The sequence below is a fragment of the Macaca thibetana genome, chromosome 4 (genome assembly GCF_024542745.1).
Source record: "Macaca thibetana thibetana isolate TM-01 chromosome 4, ASM2454274v1, whole genome shotgun sequence".
Classification (NCBI taxonomy): domain Eukaryota; kingdom Metazoa; phylum Chordata; class Mammalia; order Primates; family Cercopithecidae; genus Macaca; species Macaca thibetana.
This window is the reverse complement of record NC_065581.1, coordinates 106,533,112-106,557,075: the sequence shown is the minus strand read 5'-3', so window position 1 is coordinate 106,557,075 and position 23,964 is coordinate 106,533,112. Positions and strand designations below refer to the sequence as shown.

The 23,964-nt window shown below is 45.3% G+C and overlaps 1 protein-coding gene across 2 annotated transcripts in view; it reads left to right on the top strand.

Annotated features, from left to right (window-relative positions):
- The window catches only part of ZDHHC14 (zinc finger DHHC-type palmitoyltransferase 14), a 299,829-nt gene that overhangs the window by 143,612 nt on the left and 132,253 nt on the right, over positions 1 to 23,964 (top strand). For both annotated transcript variants that reach the window (XM_050786737.1, XM_050786736.1), the window contains exon 2: positions 23,314 to 23,474. In XM_050786737.1, coding sequence (XP_050642694.1) covers positions 23,314 to 23,474 — 161 coding nt within the window. The remainder of the gene's footprint in view (positions 1 to 23,313; positions 23,475 to 23,964) is intronic.

Here is a 23,964-nt window from a genome sequence, read left to right as displayed (position 1 = left end):
TGGCTCACTGGCTCAGCTGACCACCAGGAACTTTAGTGATCTCAGAAACATAGATGGAGGGAGTTGTTCAGGTTTTTCCTGATGTATGAAGAATCCAGCTGCAAAGCAGCAGCTAAACTTAAGTTTTGTTTTTTACATATTTTCCAAATCCTGGTATTAAAACTATGATAGTGTCTCTACTTCAAACTGGAAGCAGAGAGATAAGTGAAGCTTGATATTTATTTATTTATTTATTTTTATTTTTTGCTATGAAGCAGTTGCCAGGAATAATGTCTGTTTTAAACACATACTGATAGAAGTAGGGCATTGCCTGGAAAAAAAAAGAGAGGCTTTCCTCACTGGAGGCCTTAGCTCAGGATGCTCGGTAACTGTGGTGAGCTGCTTATATTTACTTGCCCAGAGAGATGAGCTCATGGGAGAAGTAAAGGGCCTAAATGAGATACTTTACTAAAAGGCACCATCTTGTTTGTTCATAGAAACATTAACTGCCTTTCCATGGATTCTGGGGGCAACTTAGATGGATCCAGTGAAGGTTCAGAATGTCAACATTCTGGATTACCAGCGGGCAGAGCCTTGGAGCTGGGGTCTTAGCCCTGCCCCTCAAGAGGTGTGTGGTCCAGGGCAAAAGTAACTTCCCCTCTCAGCTCCTTCTCTGCAAAATGAAAAGATTCATTGTTTCTGTTTGTTTGTTTGTTTTTTCCATTAAACAAACATCTCTTGAGCATCTGATAGCAGCCCGCGGCTTTGTTAGGTCCTGAGGATAAAATGCTAACCCACCCGCCCCTACCCCAAGGAAGTCAAAGGGTCCTGATTAGAGAGAACTGGGAACCCCAGCAGTTGCAGTGCAGGGCGAAGTGAAGTGAATGCCCAGAATGCCGTGCTGGTAATGAGCTGGCATTCGCGAGCCTGGGAATGTCAGTCAGGACAGACTTCTTGGAGTAGGTGGCCCTTCGACTGAGTTGAAGGAAAGAGAAGGGCATTGCAGGCTGAGGGATTATCCCAGGGTGCCTCCCAGATCTAAAGTGTGGAGTCTGTCATTGAGGTGCGTAGCCTCTTCAGAGGTGTCACGGTGTTCCATCCCAGCCCTGTCCTGATCTGGGGCCATAGCTCTTGGGATGGTCTCTTCCCCAGCCTGACTGCAGGGGAGGCGCCTCCAGGAAAACTTAGCTGTCATTCCCCCTCTGGTCCTGCCCACAATGTGCTTTTGGCTCTTCCTGCTTCTGGATCTTTCTTCTCCAGCTGTCCTGTCTTCTAAGTTTCAATGGATCATGTTTAAATACAGATTACCTGGTAGTCACAGTTTATGCCAGAGATGATTTCCTGACTATCTCATATTATTTAAAATTCACATAATTTGAGACTGGTGTTTCCAAAGACATAAGTTTATAGAAAGGGAGATATAGTTTTCAAAGGCATATATCTACAACCACTGAACAATATTTTCATGTTTTGAACCAAGTCATAAAAAATGCATAGTAACATGTACCCAGTAGTAGTGTTTAATAGCGTCTAACTGGCTTCTAGAATTTTTAAATTTCTAATATGCTTTCCAGCACTAGCCCTAGCACCTGCTTCTTAACGAATGCATAAATACCATTTCTATAGAATGTCTTTTAGAAGATTTTAAGTTAAAATAGCAGTAAGTATTTAGATAACAACCCAGTAGTCACCGAAGTCACATGTGTTCTGAGACATAAAACAAAAGTGTTGGGCATAGAATGCTGGTAAAGAATGGCTGGTTGTTCCTTTTACCTGAGAAGGTAGCCCAGGTTACTAGTAAATAGAAGGGAGTGGGGCCACAGCGTAGCAGAGGGAACAGTTCACTTTCTGCCAACTTAGAAATTATATAGTTCTAGACCATTTTTTTTAATTTTGAGGGATTTGAATTTTTGCACATAAAATGAAGCTTTTAAAAACACTTTTATATCATATGATTCCACATGCGTATAAATTCAAATCCACATAAAATGTAACTGCCCTGTGTGTTTACCAAAGTGCAAGGGATTGGGGGAGGGCAGGCCAGTGGATGTGCAGATGTTTATTGAAAGCCGGCTTGGGGGACAGTCAGCCCCACTTCCTCATTTACAGATGGAGAAGCGGGGACCCTGGAGGCAGAGGCAGGAGTCCACACTGGTTCCATCTTTTCTTTGTTGTTTTTTGGTTTGGAGTCAGGCATTACAGCTGTGTTTGGAGTTTGGGTCTTCCAGCACAGTGCCTATCACACAACATGGGCTCAAAAAATTCTGGAAGCAGCCTTGAGTGAGGGACTTGTGTGGTTTCTACACTGCACCTTAGCTTTAGAGCAGGAGGCTTCTGTCTTCGTCTGTTTAGGCTACTACAGCAAAATACCAGGCCGTGGGTAGCTTACATACAACAATAGACACTTACTTGTCACCGTTCTGGGAGGTCCAAGATCAAGGAGCCAGCAGATTTGGTGTCTGGTGAGGACACACTTTCTGGTTCAAAGATGGCATCTTCTAGCTGTGCCCTCACATGGTGGAACAGGCCAGGCAGCTCTTTGGGGCCTCTTTTGCAAGGGCCCGAACCCCATTCATGACATAATCACCTCCTGAAGGTTCCGCTTCCTAATGCCATCGCATTGGCAGTTAGGATGAATTTTGAGGGAGGACCACAAACATTAGGACCATAGCAGCTTCCTTGGTGTGAGAAGAAGCTATGACATGGTGTCCTGGAAAGGAGAAATTCAGCAGTGACAGGGCAGGAAGGTGCTCATTGTGAAATCTCTGGTTGGGCCATGGCTTCTAGCCACATCTGTCTCCTACTAAGAACCAAGGAGCAGCTCTGACTTCTAGATTGACTGGATCAGGCTTCCCTATGAACAGTTTAAGAATGCTCGCTTGGAAACTCTAAGGCCATCAAATAAAGGAGAAACATTTGAGACGGTCTCTCATCCAAATAAACTGAAAAATTGCTAAGTATATGACAAGTTGCATTTTTTTTTTTTTGAAAAGTACAAAGCTGGTTACACAGACACCCAACATGAGCATGAGTGATGGTGAATTTGCCCTTCTCACTTAGGACTGAGACGACCTCAGACAAATTGCTGAATGACGTCCATCAACGATCTCAATACCTACTCGTAGGATTGCCACAAAAATTCAATGCAGCCTTTGTGTCAGGTTCCTGGACCCATTTCATGCAGTATATTCATTCCTCCCTTCTAGATACAAATATTATGTCAAAAGCCAAACTTAGATAAAAATGGCTTTCACAACTAAAACTGAGAAATTCTACCATCAGATAATTAAGAGTTTAGACTGGATGCATAATCCCAAATTAAAAGTAAATGCTAATGAGAAACTGGTACATCTAGGTTCACAAACAGTCCTGGATTTGACAGTGCGTCGCTGGTTTTCACACCAGCTTTTTGATGAAGTATGGGGGAAATGTAATCTTGCCTGTGGTCCCTGTTGCTTTTTCCCCTATTTCCCACTTTTATAATCTTAGAGAAATAACTCACATAGGAAATACAGGCTCAGAAAGAAAACACAGCAATCTTTTAGTGGTATGGGTTGGTCCCCAAAACTACAAGAACCATTTTTATACATTTTTATGATATTTATAACATAAGAAGTGAATTTTTATTATTTCAAAACCTACTCACTGTAAGAAGTTTCTTTTTTTCTTTTCTTCCCTTTCATTTCCTTTCTCTCCTCCCTCCGCCCCTTTCTTCCTCCCTCCCTCCCTTCTTTCCTCCATCTCTTTCCATTCCTCCCTTCTTTCCCCTCCCTTCCTTCCTCCCTTCCTCCCTTCCTTCCTTCTTCCGTTGCTCCCTCCCATCTTCCTACCATCCTTCCTTTCTTTCTTTTTTGCCTCTGAGCACTTATTTCCAGACAGCCATCTGGGGTGGCTGTGTTGATCTCCAGACTCCACCAGCAAGAGGGTGAATGGGATCTCTCTCTTTCTTTCTCTGTAGTCCTAGGGGCATTAGTTAATGTGAATCTACAAATGCTATTCTTAATTTCCTTTCTTTGATTATTAGTGAAGTTAATGGGCACTTAAATTTTTTCTTCTGTTAAGGTCATTTCCTGCCCTTCAGGAGCCATCTGCTTTGTTCTGTTTTATGATATATTGAATACGTGATGTGTTATCCAAAAATGTCTTTCTCAGTTCATCTCCGTCACCAGTATATTAATGAAAGCGCTCTTCTCTTCAGCCTTCATTGCTATTGACTTTTTGTTTTCCTTTTTGTGTATCCTCTTGAGGGTTCTAACGGGAGGCTGGAAGGAGGGATATCAGAGGTGTCTCATCACCTGCTTTGTAAACTCCACCACACAGACTTGCGGATTTCTTCTTTCTTTATGCCACTCAAAAGAATATCAGACCACAGGGGCATAAAAGTTGGCATAGCCTGATTGGAGAAAGAATATCCTTTAAATTCATTATAAAACAAAGACTAGCTGGGCATAGTGGCTCATATCTGTAATTCTAACACTTTGGGTGGCTGAAGTGGGAGGATCACTGGAGCCCAGGAGTTTGAGACCAGTCTGGGCAACATAGAGAGACCTCACGTCAGAAGGAAGGAAGGAAGGAAGGGAAAGGGGAAGGGGAAGGGGAAGGGGAAGAAATTAGCCAGGGACAGTTGTGCTTGCCTGTGGTCCCAGTACTCGGGAGGTTGAGGTGGGAGGATTGCTTGAACACAAGAGATAGGGGCTGCAGTGGGCCGTGATCACACCACTGTACTCCAGCCTGGGCAACAGCACAGGACCCTTTTTCCAATAACAAAGACTCACTGGTAAATGTTTCTTTCTTACCATTTTGTAAAAAATATGAAAATATTTTCTTAGGACAAAAAGTAGATGGTTGGTGGTATCTAACACAGGGTTACAGAAATGCAGCCGGAAGAGATTTAAGGGGATCTTTAGGAAATGCTAGAATGGTTTATTTGTGTTCACTTTGTTGCAAATAAACAGACTTCACTTGTTGATTGGCAATTTTTTTTTTTTTTTGAGACGGAGTCTCACTGTATTGCCCAGGCTAGAGTGCAATGGCATGATCTTGGCTCACTGCAACTTCCACCTTCCAGGTTCAAGCAATTCTCCTGCCTCAGTCTCTTGAGTAGGGTACCTGGGACTACAAGCATGTGCCACCACACCCAGCTAATTTTTGTATTTTTAGTAGAGATGGAGTTTCACCATGTTGGACAGGCTGGTCTTGAACTCCTGACCTCAAGTGATCTGCCCACCTTGGCCTCTCAAAGTGCTGAGATTATAGGCATGAGCCACCACGCCTGGCCTATTTGCAACTTTTTAGTAGGTAGTAGTTATTCAGCTCATCTGCTTAATTTTAAGTCTCTCCGTGGCATGTGGTTGTACATATACATGTTTTCTCTTTCCATATTAGCTCCTTACATATCTTTGTTTACATATTAAGAGTACAGATTTTTCTTGGTCATTGTTTCCATAAAACTTTCACATCACCTTGAACGCAGTCATTTAGACCATGGTGCAGTGACCCAAGCTTCAGATAATCAGTGACAGAGCCCTAACTAATAATTTAAAAGGTTTTCTGACATCTAGAAGGATCCCTGTGTACTACTTGGCCAGTCAGAGGAAACTGCAGGTAGAAAGAATATTCAGGATTATTCCTTTCCCTGTGATTCTGTTCTGTTCACTCTCAGAAGACTATTCCATTTCATTAGATGTCTGAAGTTTTGTTTAGTTTGTGCCTGACAGAACCACCTGTGTGTTAGTGAGTTATTGCTGTGTAACAAATGACCCCAGAACTCAGTGGCTTTAAATAGCAAGCACTGATTATCTCATAGTTTCTTGGATATGGCTTAGCTGTGTCCTCTGGCTCAGGGTCTCCCATAGGGCTGTGATCAAGATACGCCTGGGGGTGCCATCATCTCAAGACTGGGCCCAGGGAGGATTCGCCTCTCAGCTCACTCAGGGGCTGTTGGCCAGAAGCCACTCTCGTGAGCCTTGCCACGTGAGCCTCTCCATAGGGCTGAGTTTTTCTTGTTGTTGTTTTTTGTTTATTTTTGAGACAGAGTCTCACCCTGTCACCCAGACTGGAGTGCAGTGGCGTGATCATAGCTCACTGCAACCTTGAACTCCCAATTTCAAGTGATCCTCCTGCCTCAGCCCCCTGAGTAGCTGGGACTACAGGTGTGCACCACCATGGCCAGCTAATTTTTAAGTTTTATTTATTTTTTTTTTGTAGAAACAGGGTCTTGCCATGTTGCGCAGGCTGGTCTCAAACTCCTGGGCTCCAGTGATCCCACTCCCTCGGCCTCCAAGCTGCTGGGATTGCAGGTGTGAGCCACCACACCCGGCATCCACTGGGCTGTTTACAGCATGGCAGCTGGCTTCCCTCTGAGAGGGCCAATTAGAGCTCCAGAGGTGGGGAGCAAGACAGAAGTTGCAGTCTTTTTTGTAACCTAATCTTGGAAGTGACACCCCACCACACTGACCACTTTTTAGAAGGAAGTCATTACTTCCAGCCCCCAGGCAAGGCGAGTGTTAAAACCAGGAGAAGGGATCACTGGAACCATCTAGCAGGTTCCCTACTGTGCTGTGGAGTGACTTTTCCCTGTAGGGCCTCATATAAAATGATTCTGGGCATCAAAAGGCCTGGAAACATTGCTCCCTCCAGTCCCACTGCTGCTGGGTGCCTGTGAGGGGATGGGGCTTCCTACCGTTAAACCACAGGGCCAAGTACTGGCTTCCAGCTGCTTCCGCCTTCCCCACCAGACTTCTTTCTTTCATGGACTTTTCAGGAATTGCCTACCCTGCCCTCTCTTCCAGGATAGACTGATCACTCTTCTGCCTGAATTCTTCTCTGAGCTTTGAAGCCAAACTTCTTCCTACTCCACTGAACTCTGAACCAAACACAGAATGCTCATAAGCTTTCACTTTAAACTGCAGGGAAAGCCACTGGACTAAACCAAAACAAGAAACAGCAGGGAAGTGTGAGGGTTACCAGAAATCCAGGTGACTGCAAGACTGGCTCTCCCAGCAGGAAGGAAATACTATTTATGGACTATCTCATGCCTACTTAGAGGCTTTGCTTAGGGTCTCCCTGATGCTAACTCATCAATTCTCAAACCAACACTACAATAAGATTATCGTGACTTATAATTGACATTATTCCAATTTAACACATGATGAAATGAAGACTCAGAATAAGGGACTTTCCCAGGCTTACAGAGTAAGTGCCCTAGTGCCCGGCATCCGCTCCCAGTGCCTGAGGCCTTCCCACAACACCACGACCCTCTTCTGGTGGCCTCTGTCCCCATCTCCCAGATTATCCTGGTATGGAAGTGAGTCAGGTTCTTGTCTTAAACGTTGGTCTACTCGGTCTTGACAAGGTAAATTCTGTAGACTCCAGACAAAGCTGGGGATAGGATAGTAGCTTTCCTCCATCTCTTCTAGAACCTTCTTCTCTCCTGTCTTGCCTTGGGTTGTTTTTCTCTTTCACACAAGAGTGTCTTCAGCATTTGGGAGTCTTGCCCACCCTCAAGCTCGTGGTTGAGGAAGGGGCTTCCCTATCTGGCCTCATGTCTGTGCTAGTCTCAGGGTGGCCTCTGTGCTCCTACCTACTTCAGCGACTGTGGGAACCCGTCTTCTCTGAATGGACTGATACGTGTGCACCAGGGCTCAGTTGAGAAAGCTGAAGGGCAGTGTGGACAGCCAGATTATTCACCAACCGCTGGACCAGGGACCTGGATAGATGTTAATTTTTATTTGCTGGCTCATAGAGAGGCGTTCTAGGGGTGTGGGGAGAGGGGCCAGGGCAGTGGATGGTGACTGGGAGCACTGAAGGACTTGGGGCAGCCTCTTTAGCGGCTAGCCCCAGAGTGTGCTTCTGAATAGGTAGCTGGGTACATACCTTCCCTCCTAAGAGTAATAGTTCATAATACTGTTGGGGTCCAGAACCCCTTTGAGAATCTATGGATCCTCCCACACAATGTGAAACCATGGCTGTAGGTAAGGCCACCATCCTCTCCTGTCGCGGCAAGCTGGTGACCCTCAGCTGAGCCACCCTGCAACTGGGTGCCTGAAAGCAGGTTATATCAGCAGGGGGACCATGGCTGCATCAGTGCCCCTATCTCCTACCAGACTTGGGGCACCTCCCATCGACTCCAGGAGCTCCCCAGCTCCTGTTTCTACTCTGAAGGAGAGGCTGCATTCTCAGCTCATATGGAGAACAGGAACCGTTGATATTCCTTTGCTCAACTGACCTGTTTTCCTATTTTCCCACCCAGATGTCCCATTCAAAAATCTCCTCTTCAAAAAAGTACTTTGCAGAGCTTGCTCTTATAGTCAGACAATATTGAAGTCCTTTCATCTTGCACCGTGCAGCCTCAGACTCTCCACCCAGGGGAGAGTAAGAGTCAAAACCTCAACTGATGGAAACTTCTGGTAGAAAAAGCCTTCCAGAACTGCCCAGAGTAAGCACTACAGTCACGAGGCTTTGCCACTGAGCACATAGGCTCAGCTGGAGCATTTTCAAGCTGTTTTTCTGTGGCCTTGCTTGGTGGACCTCTGCTCTTTGACCTCAAGTTTCACAAGTGCTTAAAAGATGAAGCAGTGTTTTTTTGGCAGCCATGTAATGGTCTCTCAGGAAGTTGTTTCTGGAAGTGGAAAGACTGTTCTCAGAACTTGACAGTTCTTTAGGGCTCCAGTTATTCTGAATGTTGAAACCAACTGGACAATGTATGGCGCAAGCCTAAGAGGGATAAGGGTATGACTATAGGAGGGGCTTTCTGATCCTTCTCTCTCTGCATTGTATCACTCTACAGTTTCCCTGTTGATTCTCCAACTTTGCCATCTGCTTGGCAAGATTCAAGAAAGGTGGCACTTGTTTGATTGTAGCTTTCATGGCAATCACACCTCCCAAGCCTTCCATCAGGCCAGCCAGGCATGATTTCCACTGTTGCAGTCCCTCTTGGTGTTCTCTAATTAAATGTGCTTTTTCCAGATGTTTCTCCACCATATTCCTTAAGGTTGTTTCCACTATTTTTCCCCACCTAGATTTTTCCCTAGATCTAATGTTCACTATTCTGACTTTTGCCCTTCTCTTTTTAGTAATCAGTTCATTATCATGTTTGCCGTGGGGAAGTCCTCAGGAATCCTTCTCTTCTATTTCCAAATGAGCTGAAAAGTTTTTTTTTTTTTTTAATCTCAGAAGTACGTGACTTAAAAGAAGACTTAAGTAAAGAAATTATATGAAAGTTTGGCCACAGATGAATATACTTGGAAAAGCACAATTAGATGAAGACCAGGGGTGGGAGTGGGCATTAATTAATTAATTTAAAAAGCACAATTAGATGAAGACTGGGGATGGGAGTAGGCATTAATTAATTAATTAGAAAAGCACAATAGGGCGGGCGCGGTGGCTCACGCCTGTAATCCCAGCACTTTGGGAAGCCAAGGCGGATGGATCACAAGGTTAGGAGATCGAGACCATCCTGGCTAACATGGTGAAACCCCATTTCTACTAAAAATACAAAGAAATTAGCCGGGCATGGTGGCGGGTGCCTGTAGTCCCAGCTACTCCGGAGGCTGAGGCTGGAGAATGGCGAGAACCCGGGAGGCGGAGCTTTCAGTGAGCTGAGATCACACCATTGCACTCCAGCCTGGTCAGCAGAGCAAGGCTTTGTTTCAAAAAATAAATACATAAATAAAACAAAAATATTAAAAAGCACAATTAGATGAAGACTGGGGGTGGGAGTGGCATTAATTAATTAGAAAAGCACAATTAGATGAAGACTGGGGGTGGGAGTGGGCATTCATTAATTAATTAGAAAAGCACAATTAGATGAAGACTGGGGTCGGAGTGGGCATTCATTAATTAATTTAAAAAGCACAATTAGATGAAGACTGGGGGTGGGAGTTGGCATTAATTAATTAATTGAAAAAGCACAATTAGATGAAGACTGGGGTGGGAGTTGGCATTAATTAATTAATTTAAAAAGCACAATTAGATGAAGACTGGGGGTGGGAGTGGGCATTAATTCCTCAACAGCACATGGTATTTTTCAGCTTTCTCCCAATGAGTTCAAAGAGTTTCATTGAAAGTATATCCTTGTACTTCCTAGTGTCTAGGAGACACACTCAGACTTCCAGTTTTACTCAGCACCTACCGCCTGTACTCTTCTGAGGTTCTTTGACATTCCTGCTGGTTAGGAGTGGATACTGGAGCAATTAGGTACAGTTCCACGCTGACACTGCAGAAGTGGAGATCTCTGGAGTCTCTGCAACCCCACCTTCTCTTCACAGGGAGCAAGTACTTCTTGGGTATAACCTGGGAATTCTAGAAAGTTTATCTTTATCTTTTTTCATAAATGTAAGTTTATGCTTTAGCATTGTACTGGTCAGAATCCTCCAGTATTTAAGCAAAACTAACCATTATGGTCTTTGTGTAGCATACATGTATTTTGTAATAACAGGAGCAGTCATCACCATTTAGTGTCAAGTTTGATTGACAGGGCCCCCGGGAATCTGTGGTTTCTATGTTATGTAGAAACCACAGAGCTTGATATTCTTCAACTGGAATTGGAAAGCAGAGCCCAAGAGAAATGTTCTTGACCTTCAGTCACTAAGGCATTACTACCCGACTGCTGGCAATCCATCAATGAGAGACTTTGTCACCCAAGACTCCAAGCTTATCTTCTGCCCAGACTGGACAAGGCACCTTCACGCTAAATAGCTTTAGGTTTTGCTGTGTTCTTAATTACATTTAATAAGGATCATTGAAATCCTTATAAAAAGGTGAAAGCAGGTACAGCTGTTATCGTATTCCACTAAGAAAGTGTGTAGAGTGCAAAAACAGAAGTGTAGGCCTCATTGTGGTACAACTGAGAAACCATGCCTTGGGCCCATGGCCTTTGAAGATGGCCACATCTGATTGACTTCTGGTTCTGAAATTTATTAGCTAAACCAGGCTCAGTCAAATTAATGAACCTCTTATAAGTCTTATCAGTCAAATTAATGAACCTTAGTTTCCTTATCTGTGAAATGGTCTCAGTAATACCAACGTCATAGACAATTAGCTGTGTACATTTTTGTAGACATTATATGAAATGCTATATGTGAAACTGTCTGCAATATAGGTACTCAATCAAAAAAATGTGCATTTTCATTTGGTCCCTGCAGTCTTACTGTCTAGCTGCCTGTTACTTTGAAAACCATGTGTATGAAACAGTAACAGGGCTAGATAAAAAGAAAAAAAAATGATGTGGGACCACATCTATGTGTCTAGCAGGCATGGATCTTCCCTCTGGATCTGTTTGTTCTGACCTTGTCTTCTAATTGAGCTGGATAATTACATGGTAGGAGCTCTCCCCAACATCAGGGCTGAGAAATGCTGTCATCATGTTTTAATGCAAAGGCACTTTGCCAGGGATAATAGTCGATACCACGGGCATTGTTTTAGGTGAGAAAAAGGAATCATCTGTGAATGAACGCTAAGTGCTGTCCCTTTAGAGAAGGGAAAAATGAATCGGCAGCCCCCAACAGCAACCCAATATCCAAAGACTTCCAGTGAATTTCATTTTGTTCATTTCTACCAAATACGCACTTTTGAAGCTGTCTTCGCCTGATAGTCTCCAACTTGGTGTCACAGGGCACGTGGGCTTTAAGCCGTTTACCTTGTTTTATTTCTCCCCTTTTTGGAAATAGAACCATTTTCTCCTTAAATACCTTTGTAGCCTTTTTTCTTTTCTACTCAGAGCACCTTATTTCCATTTTGCATAATTATTATGTACTATTTTTCAAATTATGATGTCTCTGCTATTGGAAACAACATTGTTTAGTGAGTTGATGGGTGAAATAGCTTAGCCTTCTGCACTCACATGTGTCTCTGTCTCAACGACTGGATATTTCTAACTTGTATTGATCCTATATTATCTAATTCCTTGAGGTTTATGATGACGGATATGTTAAAAAAAAAATCTTCAATTCCTCTTCACTCTTAGGGAAACACTGTAAAGCAAAATTTACTTAGTAATGCTTCCTCCCTCGCAAAAGGAAGAAGGTGGCCCTTTTTCTCCCCCAGGAGTGGGACCTTTAGCTCAGAGGAGTGCTGTCAGCAGAGGCTGGAGCACACGGAAGTGGGGTCTGCTCACTTCCTTCTCAGTGTCTTCCACTGCTTCACCCGCATGACGACCTTTGCACCCATTGCTTTGCAGTTTGCTACCAAACGTGGACCTAGATGTCCTGGGTCTGCTCTGATGATTCCACGACATTCAATTCAGCAAATATTTGTCGAGTGCCTATCGTGTAGCAGTGTATGAGGCATTGGGGATGCCACAGTGACTAAACAGCCTACAACGCCCCTGCCCCCCAGGACGTGCCGTTCCAGAGTCCTGTCTAGGGAAGGTTACACTGTGCTTCCACCAGTCACTCGGTGCACCGACCGAAGGAGGTCTGGAATTATTAGGGTCAGGGAGGGTCTGGGGCTCCCTGTCCTTGCCAACGCCCTTCCTCTCTGCAGGTCTCACTCCTGCCTCTGATGCCCCCTCCAGAAAGCCTTCACCAACACCCACCCTTCCGGCCCACTGAGCTGGTCCCCTCCACCGTTCCTCAGCACCTGTGTTTCCACACTTGCTCTTTTGTTTGAAGTGTGTGAATTTGCCCCCCCCCCCCGCCCCCCACTGGAATGTGAGCTGCCAGGAAGCGAGGGTCTTGTCTTGATCCTGCTGCTTTCCTAGCACATGGTGCGGTGTGCTGGCAGGTGGTGTGTATTCAGTGACTGTGTGTGGAGTGCCTGAATGAAGGCGTGAAGGAGACTCGGTCATCTCTTGCATCCACAGTACTCGTAGACTTGTTCTCCAGCTCTGGAAAAACTTCCCAAGACTCACATGTGCCTTTGCCCCAAAGGTCCTGACTTACTGCATCTTTGTAATGCAGAAGACACGTTTCCATAGCAGTAACATCTGGACTTTGTGTAGTGTGACTGTCCCAGAGGGCCTGGCCTCGTTCTACAGGATAGGCGTGGGGGTACCAGCTCCCTGGCAGAGGCCCCAGTCCTGGGTAAAGCTGTGCTCACTGCCTGCCCACTCTGGGTGAGCAACTGAAGCCCTAGTGCGGGGCCGCTGGCCATGGAAGCACTGGGAAAGGGGCCACTGGGGAAGGAGGAGCAGGCACAGGCACAGCAGGCATCTCCCGGTGGCACCAGCAGCCACACCCCTGGGCCACCTCCCAGCAGGGAGCCTGATGGCCCCAGGGCCTTGGGATGGGAGGAGAAGCTCACTGGTGCTCAGTGTGCAATCTGCAACAAGGCAGGGCATTTTCCTTCCAACAAGATTTTCTTGAGCATGTAATGATTAAACTAATTCAGATTTTGTGGAAAATGTCTCTGTTGGGCAATTCATGGCCAAACAGTGCTCATTGATGGGCTAGCCAACATTTGGGTTCAATTCTACCAACATTGCCGGTGTTGAGGAGATTTAATTTGTGTAGTATTTGATTCTTTCTCATTCCTGAACACCTCCTTCTCATCTTGCCATCCCTAGACCACCCGCAACACAAAGAAAGAAAAAGAGAATGTACCAGGCATCTGAGATTCTGGATCTTCAGGGGGCTTGCTGGAACTGAGGGGAGTTGGGTCCCATATGTGTGGCCTTGTACTGTACTTTAAATACCCAGTTTAAGACAGAAATCTGCAAGGATGACTGAAGAACTTTCTCTAGTCACATTCCTCCCAGAAATTGGGTACAGACCAGAGCTGAGATAGGAGATAACCTGGGTTTTGCATTCTTAAATGTATGATCCTCCATACCCCAAAACAATTAGACTAATTAAGGTACTATAAGGCAACTTGCAAAACTCAAGAGCTTCAGCCAGCTCTGTTTCAGTCCAACAGAGAATATACATTATTGTCAAGCATCTTCTTTATTGATAGTTGAATTTTTAAAAGCACAGGCAGATTTTAATATTTTGGCAATTCTCTTCTTTTTTAGTTCAGCAAGTACTTATACATTTATTTTTAATAACATATTTTTCTACTACAAAAACAAGCCATGCTTTAATTAAGAATATTTGGAAACCACCAAAAAGCACATATGCACAAAATCACCCAGGGATAATGAGATGATGGGGCACATTCTTCCAGTTACGAATATAAATGTGTTTGAAACACAAATGGGATCATCTCCACTGCACTTTGTATCCTGTGTTTTTTTAGATGTCTCTTCATTTCATTTAACAAATAGTTATTGAAGGTCAACTATGTGCTAGACTGAATTCTAGGCACTGGAGGTTACATTTGTGAACCAAGCAGATACACTTCCTCATTGCATTGATCTTTTTTCTAGTGGGGTCAGACAGTAAGCAAGGAAGTACATATATTAATAGTGCGCCAAGTGGGGTTAAGTGCTATGGGAAAAGTAAAAGCTGGAAGGGGGTTGGGGTTGGTGGAGAGGGAGTGGCTGGTCATAGGGGGGCTGCAGTTTGGAGATTGTGTGCAGCACAATCAGGGAAGTCTCTACAGAGAAGGTGATATTTGAGTAAAGGCTAGGAGGAGCTCTGTGGCTCCCCATAGGGAGGGGATTCCAGGCAAGGGGAAGGCACAGGCAAATGTGCCTCTCCCAGAGAAGAGACAGGCCTGGCTTGTTCCAGGGCTGCAGGGGGCAGCAGGAGGGAGGAAGATGAGGTCAAAGAGGTCACAGGAGCCAGATGGCTTTGTAGCCTCTGCAAGTACCTGGCTTTAGTTCTGAGCACAGGAGGGACGCGCTCTGGCTTGAGCTGGTGCATTGGGCACGGAGTGCAGGCTAGGGAGAAGCAGAAGAGCTAGGCCGTGCTTTGATGGGCTCGGGAGGCTGCAACGTGGAAAGGCTCCCACGCAGTCACCTCTGCCTCAGGCTCTAAATGTGGAGATGTTTTAGGAATACTGTGGCCAATTTAGTTCACTCACGTTTTTTAAAATGTATGCACGATAGTGATATATGATTTTTAAATTGGTGTCTAATTAAGTCTATAACAGCTCTTTCAATAAGTATGAAATAAAGATCCCTTGTGGTTAGAGAATATCATCTGATTTGGCACATTTCCCCTTAATGATACATCTTAAAATGTGGGGTACCTTAGATTGGATGAAACAAGAATTATGACTAGAACTAAAGTCCTGCTATGACTTTCCCATACAGAGTTTCCAGATCGGAGGCAGAATGGACACCCTTCAAATATAAGCCAGGGTCAGAGGCAGCTAAACCCTAGAATGCTGTTTAGTGCCAGGACAAATCCCAAATCACTACCCTGGATGCTTGGTGTGGGCAGGTCTTCCCAGCACACACACCAGCAGCTCTAGGAAGAGCTTTCTCAGAAGGGCCCTGGCTTGCCCTGACGATGACTTACGGTTGGTTCCAGGATGCACAGAAAGCAAAATGGAGTTACTTGGGCCAGTTAGCTCAGTGGCCACACATGGTCTGAAAATGAGAAGACATCCACCTGCGCCAGGACTCTAATGAGAAATCAGGGGCATATGGTTGCCATGCCTAAGTAATGTCAGGACGTCAAAGAGCAACTTCTGGGGCAAAACAGTGTTGACTTTCCCTCCCGTGACTCACACGCTACCCAGAAGCCTCTGGCTTCCTGAAATTCTATTTCATTTCATTTCATTTTTTCGAGACAGGGTCTGGCTCTGTTGCCCAGGCTGGAGTGCAGTGGCATGATCTTGGCTCACTGCAGCCTCAGTCTCCCAGGGTCAAGCGAACCTCCCACCTCAGCCTCCCAAGTAGTTGAGACTACAGTCACACGCTACCACACCCAACTAGTTTTTGTATTTATTTATTTATTTTTTTTTTTTGTAGAGACAGAGTTTTGCCATGTTGCCCAGGCTGGTCTCAAACTCCTGAGCTCAAGCACTGCCCACCTCAGCCTCCCAAAGTGTTGGGATTATAGGCACTCCCGGCCTCTTCCTGGAATTTTACATGCAACTCAGGATCACTTGGCAAAAATGTTGATGCACCACAATATTCACTAGTAAACTCTTGTACATTCTCAATAGTAGATGGGTAAATTGGGCTGTTTACACGCTATGATTTGAAGCCTGTATTTCAAAGCTACAGATTCCCAGGTCTTGTATCTTAAGTAGATCTCTCTGGGTGGTCTGGGAGGCCCTGAGTTAAGAATAAGGGCACTAACTCTGTCTTGCACACTTAAAGGGTGTTTGGGCCACATGGGCGGAAGACAGCACTTTCCTCTTCTCCCCTCCTCAGCTCTCTGTTCACGGAAGTGCTTGATGCCTGGAGCCCCTCTCCTCACTCATGAACTCTGCAAGTTCAAGGCAAGACTGTGCTGTGTTTGGAGACGTCCCTGTTTAACTCTGCATCTAGCCAGAAAGCCTGCAGGGGAAAACCGGATTTCCTAAGTGATGTTCCTCGCTTTGGTAGGGTGACCTTCACCTTCCTCCTCCCCTAGCAAGCCCGAAAGCTACAGTTTTCACACAACAAAGGTAGACAGAGACACGGATGGAAAAACAAGCCATTGAGCTTTGATGAAACTGAACGTCACCTTTGTAGTCTACAAATGGGTGTGTGGAGTTCTACTGTCACCTCTATGCTCTCTGGGTTTGAGCTTTTCCTTCCAGCTTGCTTTGCTCATATTTTCCACGTTAGTCCCTGGGCTCATTGATTTAAATTCCCTCTCTTGGTACAGGCATGCATAGACTCCTGGCTCTGTGCATCTGGGGTAATTAACACGATGAGTCACTAAGGGCTTTCCAGGCACAGGGTCCTGCCATCGTGATCTTGTAGGGGAATGTCACTCTTGGGAGTTTTATGAAATCATCTCTTTGGTTTTTCCTATTCTAGAGTTGTGAGTGGATATGCTTTCTGAATCTACTTTTTCCTCTATTTGTCTCCAAGTAATGTGCTCATCTTTGCCTTGCGGTGGTAGATTTGTTTCTAAGTATGTGATTAAGGAACAAATCACAAAATGAATGGTGCTTATGTTCCTGCCTGTAAGTGAAAAGTACATTTGTTTTGCAGTGACTCATATGAAAAGGAAAAGGGGTCATTTCTATTGCAACCCTTAAAACCTCCATTTCTCACAATGCTACTCTGATTATTTCAGACGTGTGAGTCATTGGCTCAGGTTATTTCATTTATGATTGTTTGCCTTAGCTACTTTTTATTGAAATGCTTTGCAGTCAAGAATCTGAAACTTAAAATGCTAGGTTACTTGATGATTTCTGCAAAGTAGAAATTCCCTGAATTGGAGTGTGGCAATAATGCAGCAAGGCCACTTCCTCTTCCTGTGTAATAATAAATGCATGCCTCATGGTTATGTCTAAAAAACAGTTATTCTCATGTTTATGCTTTCATACATACAGGACAGACCAAAAATGTCAAATGTAGGCCATTTGCTGCAGTCAGGAGTCATGAGCTACTAGTAACAAACTTTTTTTTAATGTGTATCCATTTATAGACAAAACATTAAAAGAAGACTTGAATTGTTTTGATACAGGAAAAGATTCTCTACTTCTTGTTCCAAAGGCACTTGGTTTTAATGTCTCTGCTATATCTTGTTAATGTTGTTGTTTTGTTTTGTTTAGTTTTTAAGTTAATCTTCTCCCAAAGAATGTCCTCTGGAAAACAGAGAGACCTAATTACCCAACAATGAAATCCATATTTCCTATCCAAATGTTTAAGAAATTAGTTTAGTCTTAGGGTTTTTGTTCAAGGAATCAGCTTTGTGTCAGATTCTAACCTGTAAGCCAGTCTCTAAACATGAATATGGAATTAATGACAGTGTTGATTCTGGGATGTCAGTGTCTGTTTGATGCTAAAATGATTTTATATCTATCTATCTACCTACCTACCTATCTATCTATCATCTATCCCTCCATCTATCTTTTTAATGATCAGATACACCGATTGTGTGGTCTCAGATAATATGGTGCCCAGAAAACAGTTCCACTTTTCATGTATAAGCATCAAAGCACAAAAACAACTTTTACTAAAGATTCAAAAAGATTGCTATTTGAACTGAAAAAAAATCCATATAATGTTTTGGCAGTGCTATGATTTCTAATTATTACCTGGAATGAATTTCTGTACCTCGAATGTACGATGCATTGACAGTTTGTGCATAAGTAATTATCATCATATCCAAAATCAAACAGCTCTCGCTGATGTATATGATTGGAGGGAGAGCTCTGTAAAGGCTTCTCATCATTTTAGCATCTGGTGCTAAATTGGCTAATTTCTTTTATGTTATGAGGATGTATGCTTTCAAATTCTTGTTTTTTCCCCCTGTCACTTTCCAGTTCATCTTTATGAAGACTAAGACGCCTGTAGCCTGTTTTCTACACTGCCCTGAGTTGTATGTAGGTCACAATTCTTGAGACAGAAATAGGATTCCATTTGGTGTTTATATCTTTGGCAGCTGCCTCATCATCTTGTATCAAATCCAGGCCCTCAGGGATGGAGTCTTCCTCAACACAGATGGCACTCAGCATTGGAGTTCCCATCCACAGTTGCTCAGAAATATGAAGGAGCCATTTTCAAGTCATCTGAGCTCAGGCGAAGAATTTGCCATACTGTGCATAGCGCTTCCTTTAGCTGTGAAGCTGTGCCAGTCTGTGGGTCGACTGAGATGTTCCATTAGTCTCACCTCCTTCAGGAGGTAAACATTCACAGTCGTGGGCAGGGTCTGCTTATTGCCTTGTCTTTACCACAAGGACTATAGATGCTCTCTGCTTTTTCTGAGCAGCAGTTTGAAGGTGTCTCAGTAGCCCTGACCTCATTGTTTGTTTAGGGTTGGGAATTCTGCTGCTTTTATAAAAAGTGAGTTGTTGAGGATTTCTAGGACAAATTCAGCACTGTCCTCTGTCACACACACAGGCTGGTGGAACGGGACTGTCACAAAGCACCTAGCATTGTACAGAGTTGTACCAACATATGGTGCTTCATCTGCTAGAACTTTAGCACATGGAGGGTCTTAGAGGTTCCAGCAAATGCCCCTAGAAGGTTAATGTGAGGCACACTCGGCTCAATGAGCTGAGGAATATCCTCTCCTCTCAGCTGAGGGAGCCTCGTGGGAGGAACTGGGCCTTAGCATGTATCTGAAGGAAGTTATGGGACCTAGCAAGCCAACAAGAGTAGAGAAGTTCTAGACCAGGTCTGTGGTTGCTGAGGGTATGGGTGACTTGACTCTCCTCCTCTTTCAGGTAAATTTTAGTAAAATTCACTAAATGGATTCTGTTCATTCAGCTACTCAACAAATATTTATCACATTTGGTTGCATTTTCCACCATGCGAGGCATCCTGCTAGGTGCTACAAAGGACACGAAGAGGAACAGGGGCCAGTCTCACCTTCCAGGACTATTAATCTAGTGAGGTGCGTGGAGCATGTCCGCAAATAGCCACATGTCCGCAAATATCCACATGTCCTGAGGAAGAGGAGCAAAGGAAAACACGGTGGGGGTCCAGAGAAAGAAGCGATCCCTTTTGTTTAGGGGTGAGCCCAGAAACTCTACCAAGGCTTTTCAGGAAGCGGTATTGAGCTGGAAGTGGAAGGTTGGGGAGCATCAACATGCCAAATGGGAGGTGCGGGTGTTCCAGACACATGGACTGGACAGGCAGCGCCGGCGGTGGGTGAAAGCCCATGCTTGCCTGAGATGCCCAAATGTTAGGTGTGGCCATTGCTGGGATTCAGGAAGGGGCAGTGAGAGAGAGGGAGAGAAGGTGACTGGGGGACACTTAGACACCAGATAAGGAGCTCGAGCTTCGTTGGCAGGGACGGCAGAAGCATGGAAGGCTTTTGGGCAGAGACACGTGTGATTGGAGCTGGCAGTGGTGGTTGGGACAGATTGAAGGAGGGGATCGTGGTAGGCAGGGATGAGGTCACTGTCTAGGCTGGGCACAGTGGCTCATTCCTGTAATCCCAGCACTTTGGGAGGCTGAGGCAGGAGGATCACTGGAGCCCAGGAGTGTGTGACCAGCCTGGGCAACAAAGTGAGACCCTGTCTCTACAAAACACACAAAAAATTAGCCAGGCGTCATCCGTGGTGAGGGCCTATAGTCTCAGCCACTCAGGAGGCTGAGCTGGGAGAATCTCTTGAGCTCCAGGAGTTCAAAGCTGCAGTGAGCCGTGATCATACCACTGCACTCCAGCCTGGGCAGCAGAGTGAGACCTTGTCTCAAAAAAGATAATAAATAAATAAATAAGTAAACAAACAGAGATCACTGTTCCAGCTGTCCCCCGGAGAGAGAAGACAGAGAGGGCTTTTGAGAGGAGGGACTCGAAGGCAAAACAGAGTGGAAGGAAGGCCCTGAGTGGGAGGAAGGCTGGCCGTTTCTCTTTAAGAAGGGGGAAGGAGGAAGACAAGCACAGGTGGGCCACGCACCTCGGTTCCCCCCGGGGGGGTCCAAAGCACTCACCAATGCAAGTCTAGGCAGAGCTGGTTTAACCATCTCATAGACCCAGAGCACACAGTCGCCTTGTAACAGAACTCTTCCTGTAAGCTCCTTCCTGCCTCCCTGTCTACTCCTCCTGCTTTCTTCTCCACCATGGAGGGGCCAAAAACTGCAGCTGGCGAGCTGGGGTGGTGGAGGGGGCTTAACTTCATATCAAGGTAGAAGTTACCATTATTCACTGGGATTATTACCTTTTCATTTACTTAAATGACACTGTTTGCTACTTAAAGCGACAAGGACTTCCTATTACCTTCATATTATGATCAGAGAAGTCACTAGACCCGCCTGAGATTTCCTGCGGGAACAGGAGCAGGAGCAGGTTCCCAGGGAAACACAAACAGATGCATTTCAGATCTGTGCCCTGACGTGTCCAAGTGCAACAACCCGCTACGCAGTGAGAGAACCCTGGCAGGCAGCAGGCCTCCCCGCGTCAACTGGACTTTCCCTTTTCCTCCTTTCCTGGGATGGCTCTGAATAAATCAGTGTATGCTGAAGTGCAGATACCGATCTACAGTGTATTGTCTCTGCAGTGAGAATGTGGCAGGGGACATCCTGTTTGGGGGTTGGAGGTGATGAGAGGCCACAGAGGCATCAGCTTGGGGAAGTGGGGTAGCTGTGGAAGATCCCAACCCCGCGGATAGTGCACTTGGGACAGGGAACGGTGGAGGGCAAGGCATGCTAGAACTTGCTCTAAGAGCAAGAGGCAGCCTTTGCAACGTTGAGCAGGTAGACTTTGCAGTCCACCTAGCTGCCTTTCAGACCCAAAAAGGAAAAAATAAGCACACCAGAGCCTACGATCTACTCAGTCACCCTCACGGGAGGGTTCTGGCCATTCACAAGTAGCCATCCTTGGAGAAGCTCCATAGCGTTAAGCCACAGCTGTCAGCACCTGAAGTGGAACACTCTCTCCTAACCAGGTCTGTCTGGTTCACCTTGTCCAGCTGTGCCCTCGCTGAAGCTGGCTTTGCTGTGCCAACATCTTCTTCTTCAAATTCATTAATCTTGAAAAAGGGGAAAAACGTGGGCTTGTTTTTATTCACTGTCATTGTTCAAATTATGTTGAATTGTGAATTCAAGTTTTTTTGGAAAATTCTCTTCTACACATTTGCTCTTTTCCCTAACCACTTTATAACAAAAAAAGTCCCCCTAAAGTAGATTATTTTAGACTAAAATTATATGTATTCAGGGTTTATATATAGCATATGTGTGTGTGTGTGTGTGTGTATGTATGTATGTGTGTATATATATATATATATAAAATTTCATACCAGGGTATTTTCATGCCTTCGATATAGACTGTGTTTCTTTTTTTAAAATTTTATTTGGAAATAATTTCAAACTTATAGAAAAGTAGCAAGAGTAAGAGTAGTACAAGGAACATCCATTTACCCTTTACCCAAATTCACCTCTTGCTAATACTTGATCCCATTTACTCTGTCTAGACAATATTTTTTTGAGCTATTTGGGAGTAAGCTGCATTCATCGTGGCACTTTATTCCTAAATACTTCGCTGTACATCTCCTCGTGCTAGGAAACTTGCACAACCACAGTCCACATTATCAACATCAGTGATCGCTCCAGGAAGCTGTGTCTAGGTCTGCAGGCCTCTTGAAGGCTGGTGCACTAATGTTCTATCTATCACTTGTCTCAGCAAAGGGGATCACGGCTTTGGTCAGCAAAGGGGATCAAGTCCCAGACTCCTGCCTGCATCCCTTTGCCATCCATCAGAGACCTGCACAGCAGTGGGGTGCTGGTTCCCAGGGCTTCCAAGACCAAGAGCCCTGTCTGCTTCCCAGTCTTGGGCAGAGCTGAGCTTCCCAATCCTTTCTTCTCCAGCTCCCCATCTCTGTTTTGTCTTGAGAACATGGAAGAGGATATTCTGATGAGGTGGGCAATCTAGCATTGCTTTCCACGCTAGATGTCCTAATTTCACGATTCTGCATCCTGTTCCCCAATGCCCATGATGTTATTTAATGTGGCAACAGTGGAGTGACTGTGGTCACTGCAGATCCCATCCTTCACTTAGGTCCAAGCATCCGAGTGCATCAAAGCACCATGGTAAGAACTGCTCCGGCTCCAGAATACCTGGATCTGAGACCAAATGTCAGACGCTTGTTCCTAGGCTGGCCTCGTGTAGAGCTGAGTTTGTCCCAGTGGCACCTCTCCCTGATTCATCACAACCCCTGCTTCACGTCAGCGTGTCAGACTGACAGCAGTGAAGAGGTTGAGTTAAGAGTTGGGCCACGTTCGTCCGTTGGTAGCTCAGACGCCCTCTGGAAAAGCATGAGATGATTCTGTTCCAGCTGCTGAAATCCCTTACATCGTCTTCAGAAACTTGCCTGCAAGTCCATTTCCACAGCTCATTCCCTTCGGAATAAATTACCTCCAAAACATGGAAAATTGGTGTCTTGCCCTTTGAGAGTGTGTGTACAGTCCTCAGCATCTGAGGCTGGCTGAAAGTCCCTGAGTCGTTTGACCCAAGTGGGAAAGGCCGGCTTGCATGAAGAACATTCTAAATTGATGTCTTCTTCTATTATGTAATCCCAGGGGAGGGTGGGGGGATCTCATAGACTCCTGGACTGTGTTTACAGCACAGAGGACACGTGTCTATTTATACAAGCTCTATGCGTCTTAGACTGATTATACAAGCAGGACTATTTTCATTCTTCTTCCAGCATCTTCCTGTAAGAGCAGAGGGCTTGGGCTGTCGTGCTGGGGAGTGGAGGTTCAATTGTCTGTAAAAGAGAACCGCAGATCTCCCCAAATGTAAATCGTTCACATTGATGAATTTTTAATGGAAATCAATTTCCCTCCTCCAAATAAGCTTTTGGCTTCTTAGAAGATAAAGACTGCTTACTGTTGATTCCTAACATTGTATATCCTTTCTTTTCCCCTTCTCCCCGGCCTGTCCAACCTGTTGGCAGCTGTCCGTACCTGGCGGTGAAAATCACTCCTGCCATCCCTGCAGTCGCCGGCATCCTGTTCTTCTTTGTGATGGGGACCCTGCTCCGCACCAGCTTCAGCGACCCCGGAGTCCTCCCACGAGCCACGCCTGATGAAGCTGCCGATCTGGAAAGGCAAATAGGTAACACTGGAAGTCTGCCCATGGCCTCTGGTCACTTCCCACCTGGGCCCAGCCACAGTGGGGAAGGCAGGCCGAGGGCTATGCAGGAGGAGCTGAGCGCTGGGAAGGAAGGAGGCTGGAAATCAGCGTACCTTAGCTCGCTGGGTGGGCAGGATGAGCTGAAGAAGAGGGGGCTGGAGGGACGGGTATCCTGGAGGCAGGACTGCTAGCCCAAGCGAGCAAAGCATCGCCTGTGAGCTGTGCTTCTCATGTTTCTTTGAAACCCAAGTGTTGATTCCACTCTACGAAGTAGCCTCCACCCCAAAAGGTCTACTACAGTTGTAGGTTGCTGCACTTACTCGCTTTTGCAATCCTTAGAGCATGACCAGTCTCCATGATATCAATCTAGGACAGTTACATCTTAGACGACTTTCTTGTTTATCCAGCCTAGAATTGAGAATTTCCTTTATTTAGGTATAATAAACATGTATCTGTGATATGTGTTGAGATG